Raw genomic sequence first — 7,156 nt, forward strand, 5'->3', positions numbered from 1 at the left:
CGGATGACGAGCACGAGCGTCCTTTTTGAGTTTTTCTTTAAACTCAAAGTAATGCCGTTGGCGTTGAGATGGAAGAGCAATTTATGGCGCCGGTCTTCCTTGGAGAGCGTATACTCGTCCGACTAGAGAGACAAATCGTGTACTGACTAAGCGTGCAGCTAGCGTACGTCATCGGGCAAGGCGAAGAGACCGTCGTACTCCTTCATGAGAATGGCCAAGATCTTGCGCACTTCCTTGCGCATCGTCGCGGTCGCTTCGTGGGATTGATATGCCGGCAGCGGCGGCCGCGGAGGAATGTACTCGGCCATGGACTTGGTCGGTGGTAGCGGCACCGGCGGTAGTGGCACGAGGGCCTGCGGGTAAACGGTCGCCTCGAGCGACGCCGCCGACCCGGCGCTGACATAGATCGCCGCATGGCCTAGTCGTTTGAGTCGATTCCGCAGACAACTACGACGTGTGCGGGGAACCTGCGATGCGCGTCAAGAGGTTTTCGTAATCGTTGAGCGCCGCCTGTGCCTTCTTCTTCTCCTCGTTGTTAGCAGCTTTGGTCAGCGCTTCTTCGAGGGTTTCCCGCGCCGGTGCAGTGCCTAGTGTGCTAGTGTAACGACATGATTGTCATACAAGCGATAGACGACCTTTGCGCAGTGGCTCGCGGAGCGTGATGTTCAAAGTACCCGGCGTCAGAAAACCGTCCATTGCGAGCTGTGCGGTCGCCTGCCATACGTCGGTGCCAAGCGTCCGCGTGAGACTCATTGTGACAAGTCTACCCGACTCGATCGCATCGACCAGCGCGTCCGTGCCTTCCTAAACGACAGTAATCGCATCGATATATCGCATTAGGCCGCGAGATACCTTGTCGAGCGGCAGGATGAGAGGGCTCTCGAGCGGGAAGCGAACGAGCCAGGCGGCATCCGGGTCGGTCGCCGTCGCGTCGTAGCTGAGGCGGCCGTCCAGCGTAAACGTCGTCTCGGGCATCGCCGACGAGAGCGCAACGGGCAGCTTCAGAGCCAACGAGCACTTGGTGGTATTCTCGTCGCAGAGCTTTTGCGCGTCGTCACCGTCCTTGAGGATCGGCCGCCACTCGGTCGGGAGTCGATGCACCTGCACGGACTCAACGGCGAGTACCTTCATGTGCTGGAAGTGCGAGACAAAGCCCATATCAAAGGCCAGCGTGCACTCGACGAGTGCAGTGGGAAAGGCCAGCCGCGTCGTCGACGGGCCGCCAAGAAACAGACTCGGCAAGAAGGCCCACGAGGCCGCGCCGAGAAGTACATCGGTCTCTCGCTCGCGCGTGTAGCCGCTGTAGAGCTCGAGGTGCACGCTCGCCTTGGCGAGCTGCGGGATCAGGCTGTCGTCGCTGAGCACGAACGGAGGCGACGCCTGCACAAAGCCGAACGAAGGTGGCTCGCTATCGTCCGATGCGGGCGAAAGCTGCAGCACGTCGGTCGCGACCTTGCGCTTGTGCTCGTCACTGGACGGGTACCACCACGTCGTGTTGAGGTCCTTGCCCATGCGCACGCTCACCTCGCACCAGAAGGACAGAGGCGGCGCGTCACTCTCGGCGGGTGGCGCGTCGAGTGCTGGTGGCAGCACAAGTTGGCCGAGCGCTATGGTGAAGGTGCCCATGGGCAGCGGCGTCGATGGCGGCGACGGTGCAGCAACCTCGTCGGCCATCGTCGCCGAAAAGTGACTGTTCGACAAATGCTGGATCTTGCGTCGACCAATCCGGTTGCGTTGTTTCGAACTTGACGTGCGCGCGCCTGCCCGCGGTATCGTATCAGTGTATCAAGTCGGCACCCAAGATCTTGCCTCGTTCTCGTTGCAACTTGGCAGGCCACGAAGGTGACTCAGCACATGCTACCATCGTCAGCAAGTCTGCAACCTTCACGAGTGGTCGCGATCGGCAATCTGGGTCTGATGCGAGACGAAGGGCCGCACATAGGCGGCACTTGAGCTCATCTCAGTGTGCTCAGTGTGCTGGCGCGTGCGGCGTTCGAGCGACATGGGTGGTGTATCTCGGAGGGGCTCGCGACCGTTCCAACCGTCGCGCGTGCGATTAAGTTGCAGCGTGTCGACAAGAAACCTCGGGAATCGTACGCGATTCAAGTGATGCATTCGATATATAGACTTATTAAATTGAAGAAAACTCGAGCTTTTCGAGCGCAACAAGTCCCTCGTCTCGAAGCAGCACGTGGCCTCGTCGAATGTGGCCAAGAGGGCGCCCAGCGGTACCTTGTCGCTGGTGACATACAGGGAGGGACGTGCAAATGCTTGTGCTTGGCAACGTACGCAGCCAACGCTTCGAAGACGCGCTCCCAGTCAAAGCCGTCGTCCAGCACTGGCGGCAGCGCGCAAGAGGCCCGGCCCACCCTTCTATCCATGCGTTGATGGATAGGACCCGTGGCGGCCCATCGTGGGTGTAGATATGAGTGCGATCTGCACCGTGGTCCCGAATCGTTGCACACGTCGACCTTATTCGGGTTGTCGCTGTCGTTGGCCATGACACTCTTATCAACGTCGCTTGAATCGCCGTCCACATCAAAACTCACGGGCGAGAGACCCAACGCTGGAGCGCGCGGCAGAGTCCCGAAGGAGCCATCAGTCGCGCATGGCCCACACGAGAAAGCCCAGTGGCTTCAACGCTGCGTCCATAGGCCACATGTCGTCGCACGACGGAACGTGGAAAAGCAGCGGCACCGACGTCGGACCGTGCAGTGCGACGTAGATCGTGATCGACGCTAGCACGAGCTGCGCTTGGTCGACGCGTTTTTCCGTTGACACGGCACGTGTCGACTCCGAGAGCAGCGACGCGTCGTACGCAGACGCCATCGTGACGAGCCGCGCGTCACGGCGCGCGCTCAGTCGCAGCACGTCGGTGCCCCAGAGGTCGCGCGGCCATCGCGCTTGCGCCGGCACGACACAAGACGTCGGCGGGTGCGTCGGGAACGATGCGACGACGAGTTGCATGGCCACGTCGACTGTGTCATAGCAAACCAAAGTCCACTGAAAACCGAGTGCATTGAGCGCGGTCACGACCGTCGGGTTGACACCCGTCCGCGTCCGCCGCAGCGCCGCGACGACCTCGCCGAGGTAGCCACGTACATACAGCGGACTTGAACCGGCCACGTCTCTGCAGCGGCGCTTCTCGGCGACCATCGGCGCTTGCGAGCGAGGTACTAATACACATTAAACTAGTTGAGATGGAAAGAACACACGAGAAAAGCACTTGAGGTTGGAAGGCCAAAAGAGGAAGTGAGCTGACCAGACTCGGTGTTTATTAGCGGAGCTGAGGAGCCGATATTGGTGGCTCGCATCGATTTGGGGGCTCGGCTGATGGCGCAAACGCTGTCGGATGGCAGCGAGGGCCATCGAGTGACAGCAGAGGCTATCGGGTGGTAGCAGGCCTGCTGCTGACCAAACGGGACAAGCTCGGCTAAACGGTTAGGTTAGCCGGCTGAGTACCGGTGCTGAGCTAACCGGTTGAGCTAACCGGTTAGATGTGGGTGTGCGAGTCGGCTCTCGCTGGTCTGGTGTGTGTGGGGAAAACGTCATCACCAAGGGCTACTCCCTTGAGGTGACGCGTGCAAAACCCACACGCCGAGTGACAAAGAGTGGGGCAGTGAGGGGCCATGATAGGTGGCGAAACCTACCAAGAAGCTCCCTTCTTGACTAAACTCATGGGCACATTGGATTGTTTCCATTGGATATTCTATCCACGAGCTGAAATCTGGTACCAGTACCACTTGGTAGTCAGCCGCAGTGATCCAGTGGCAGTGACCAACGCAGTGGATTTCAGTGTCTACACGCGATTTAAAAAAACGTGTCCAATGCTCTTGGAAATGTATGATAATCGAAATCAAAGACTTCGTGGACACACATGTCCCACGAGTACCATGTCCACCGCCGACGGCACGTCGTTTGAGGTTCATTTTCACTTTCACCTCTCGCAAACAACAGTCGGGATCATCATGGGCGCGAGCATGTCGTCTGCAGAGTACAGAGCGGTACAGCTCGTTCCGCAGTCCAACTTTGTCGCGATTGACCGCAAATTCACAGCCCCCCGCGTCGTGACGCTGGACATGAAGGGCCAGATCTGGACGTGGTCGGGGCAGGACTTTCTCATCCGCGACGCTGACACTGGCGACGTCTACTTCCGCATCGATGCCAAGGCCTTCTCGCTCCGCGAGCGCAAAATCCTGCGCGACAACCGCGGCAACGTAATCGCTGTGACCAAGGAAGACCTCTTCTCGTTCATGCTCACGCAGCGCGTCTTCTCGAGCGAGGCGACCGACCATGAGCTCCTCGCCATCAAGACGCGTCTCAAGATGGGGTTTCCCGAGCTTGAGTGCAGCGTGCGAAATCTCTCGACAGGTCGCGTGCATGAGCTGCGTTGCAAGGGCGACTGGACGTCGCGCCGCGCCATCATCTCGATCGACAACGGCGTTGTCATCGCCAAGCTGCGCCAACCGCTCGAGCTTGGTGGCGCGCGGTATTTTGTGGACGTCGCGCCAGGCGTCGACATTGCACTTGTAACGTTGGTGTGCATCGCCATGGACGAAGACGAGCGCCACCGCCGCAACTAGGGATTAGTTTTGATTCTCTTCCTAGAATATACCAAGGGTATATTTATCATTTAGTACACACCCTTCTACATACATGTTGTCATTAAATGGCAACATGTATGTAGACTATCAATACAAATTTTGTATTGATAGTAGCTTGTTTACACCATGGTCAGGAGAGTGAGTCCCATAAACGAGGCGCCAAGGACGCCGAGGAAGCCGCAGGAGACCCAATCCACTCGTTTGCGCGTCTCTTCGTCCATGGCCGCACACATCAACGTGACGACGCCTGCGTCGACACCGGCCGCGACGTCCATTTCATACCGGTTCGCGAACTGGCACGTGAACGGTTGGTGGACCTTGGCGAGAATCGGCCCGTCGTCGCCGTCGGTGAGGACGCTGCGGCGCGTGAGAACGTTTGCGGGCTGGAGCACGAGGAGGTGGGTCTTGCCCGTCTCTTGGTTGCGCACCTCGCACTCTTGTTGGTGAAACGACGCATGTTTGCGATACTTGATCGTAAGCAATGGCACGTCGTCGTCCGAGTTTTCGTAGACCATTTGCTCGTTAAAAAACGAGTACGGGTCGAGCTTTATGAGCGCGACGGGGCGGCGCGCCGCGTCGAGGAGTGTCCGCTGGTTGGGAAATGAGAATCGCTGGACTTGAATCTCTGCGACCAATATTCCATTTGAGTTGGTCACGGTGTAGTCGCGGCCCGGCCACGACCAGCGCTGACCTTGCATCACGAGGCGCGTTGGCTCGGTCGTTGGAAACGACTTGAAAACGCTGCATCGGACCGACTTCGCGAGTTGGAGCGCGTCAAAGGATTGCTTGGACTGGAAGAAACGCATGAGCGACATGATCTCGATGGGCCAAATTGAAAATGGCCAGTCGTCACACATCCGTGCACCAATCGGAAGCGAGTGAATGGGGGTCTCGTGACAATCCACCGTCATTCTAGTACCGGAATGATGGTGCTCCAACCCACTCCAGTTTTTCAAGTCTTCACGTCAGTACGTACGGGACGTCGAAAGCGTGGAGCTCGTCGCCATTAGAAAAGTTGCACAAAAGGTTATTGGTATGACTTTATGGTCAAGAAAAGAACCCAGCGCGCTCGGTGCCCTCTATGGCGCCCCAGGTGCGCGCAGTTGGCGCTCATTCTACGGTGCTACACGAGCACACGAATGGAATCGACAAATGTGACTTTAAGTTCATGAGGATGTCATTATGGTATCGTCAAGCATCGAATAGGTGCAGCGCATAGCTAAAGGCAACGAGCCCCCACGTCAAGTGTACCGACATGACCGCTCGCATGCGCGCTTCGTCCATTCCCATGCACATGAGCGTGACGTCGACGCCGTTGGGCACTTGCATCTCGTACGAGCAATTGGATCGCAAGAGGCTTGTTGGAAGGTGTTCTCGGATTCTGGCGAGAACGGGGCCGTCATGGCTGTCGGTAAGGATGCTCCAGCCATTCGCTTCTGGTAGCTCCTGTAGCACGAGGTGGTGCGTGGCGCCCGTGGCCGTGTTGAGCACTTGACACTCACGAAGGTGGTTCGCTTTGCGGTACTCGATCGTCATCAATGGTGTCGGGGTGCCTTTTTCGATAGCATAGACCCAGTAGTCCTTGGAGAAGACACTTAGTCGCTGGATCAATGCGACGGCTATCTTGTCGGTATCGACCAGCGTCGAGACGAAGCGGTCCTGGGCGTGGATCGTGGCCACCGGCCGCCCGTCATCGTTTGTGCGGGAGATAATGTAGTCGCCCGGCGGCCAGAATCGGCGCTGGCCTTGCGCGGTGAGGTGTGTTGTCGCGGGAAAAACCAGTGATGGGAACACTGTGATGGTGGTGGCGGCCGTGGCGACCGGCCGAGGGACACTGGCGAGCGGGGGTCGAAAGAAACGCAGCAACGACATAACTCGCAAAGGTATAAAGTAAGTAGTATTAGAAACCGATGGCACCATGGCGATGTATTGCAACGGATTGTAAGAATTCAGATCATTTGAATTTCGGTCGAGTTGTCAGTAAACAAAGATGCGTTGTCAGTACGAAGATACATTGCAGTTGCCACACCACTCGGTACAGTACATGTACACGCTCCAAGGCACGTGCAGAGTGATCTCTGCACTCTTTTTCGGCCATCTCGATGAGCCCACAAGGTCCACGCTAGTTGCTTGTATGGGTTTCTAAAATGAAAGCCCTAGTATATTACTGTATCCAGGATGTGTTCAATGTATGCAAGCGTGATGATCGTTTACGACAATTCCTACTGAAGCAAGCACAGACCAAATACCGCGCCAAGCAGCGATACGACCTGCCCATGTACGGCTTCCATGCCGCTCGTCTTTGTCGGTGTCATGGTCATGGGCATGCTCGACGCCGTCGCCAAGTCGGTCGCAGACAGCGTCACCGGCTTGCCGTCCACCATGACGTCGCTGGCGATCGAGATGCACTTGAGCTCGGGCGTGCCGTCGTCGATACCCGTGAGCGTTGCGTTGAAACCCGTCTTGCCATAGTTGCGCGCTGCCATGCCGTACTTGATGGCGAGCGCCGTGCCGTCGGTGCCGAGCTGGTACTTGACCGTGTAGTTGGCGCC

General features: G+C 57.7%; 5 protein-coding genes across 5 annotated transcripts; 1 reads left to right on the top strand and 4 right to left on the bottom strand.

Moving 5' to 3' along the window:
- Window positions 1–158: 158 nt before the first annotated feature.
- On the bottom strand, window positions 159–1,674 carry SPRG_14537 (hypothetical protein; the record flags this gene model as incomplete). Its single annotated transcript, XM_012354247.1, has 4 exons — window positions 159–418; window positions 468–587; window positions 636–804; window positions 853–1,674. 4 exons carry the CDS (start codon window positions 1,672–1,674, stop codon window positions 159–161), a joined length of 1,371 nt encoding a protein of 456 aa, XP_012209637.1.
- A 924-nt stretch (window positions 1,675–2,598) lies between these two features.
- Window positions 2,599–3,156, bottom strand: SPRG_14538 (hypothetical protein; the record flags this gene model as incomplete). Its single annotated transcript, XM_012354248.1, has 1 exon — window positions 2,599–3,156. One exon carries the CDS (start codon window positions 3,154–3,156, stop codon window positions 2,599–2,601), a length of 558 nt encoding a protein of 185 aa, XP_012209638.1.
- An 812-nt stretch (window positions 3,157–3,968) lies between these two features.
- SPRG_14539 (hypothetical protein) lies at window positions 3,969–4,583 on the top strand (the record flags this gene model as incomplete). The annotated part of the gene is made up of 1 exon (XM_012354249.1): window positions 3,969–4,583. The coding sequence occupies one exon, from the start codon at window positions 3,969–3,971 to the stop codon at window positions 4,581–4,583; it is 615 nt and encodes a 204-aa protein (XP_012209639.1).
- A 140-nt stretch (window positions 4,584–4,723) lies between these two features.
- On the bottom strand, window positions 4,724–5,419 carry SPRG_14540 (hypothetical protein; the record flags this gene model as incomplete). Its single annotated transcript, XM_012354250.1, has 1 exon — window positions 4,724–5,419. The coding sequence occupies one exon, from the start codon at window positions 5,417–5,419 to the stop codon at window positions 4,724–4,726; it is 696 nt and encodes a 231-aa protein (XP_012209640.1).
- Window positions 5,420–5,795: 376 nt separating this feature from the next.
- SPRG_14541 (hypothetical protein) lies at window positions 5,796–6,476 on the bottom strand (the record flags this gene model as incomplete). The annotated part of the gene is made up of 1 exon (XM_012354251.1): window positions 5,796–6,476. The coding sequence occupies one exon, from the start codon at window positions 6,474–6,476 to the stop codon at window positions 5,796–5,798; it is 681 nt and encodes a 226-aa protein (XP_012209641.1).
- Window positions 6,477–7,156: the final 680 nt, after the last annotated feature.

The sequence above is a fragment of the Saprolegnia parasitica genome (assembly GCF_000151545.1).
Source record: "Saprolegnia parasitica CBS 223.65 unplaced genomic scaffold supercont2.152, whole genome shotgun sequence".
Classification (NCBI taxonomy): Eukaryota; Oomycota; class Saprolegniomycetes; order Saprolegniales; family Saprolegniaceae; genus Saprolegnia; species Saprolegnia parasitica.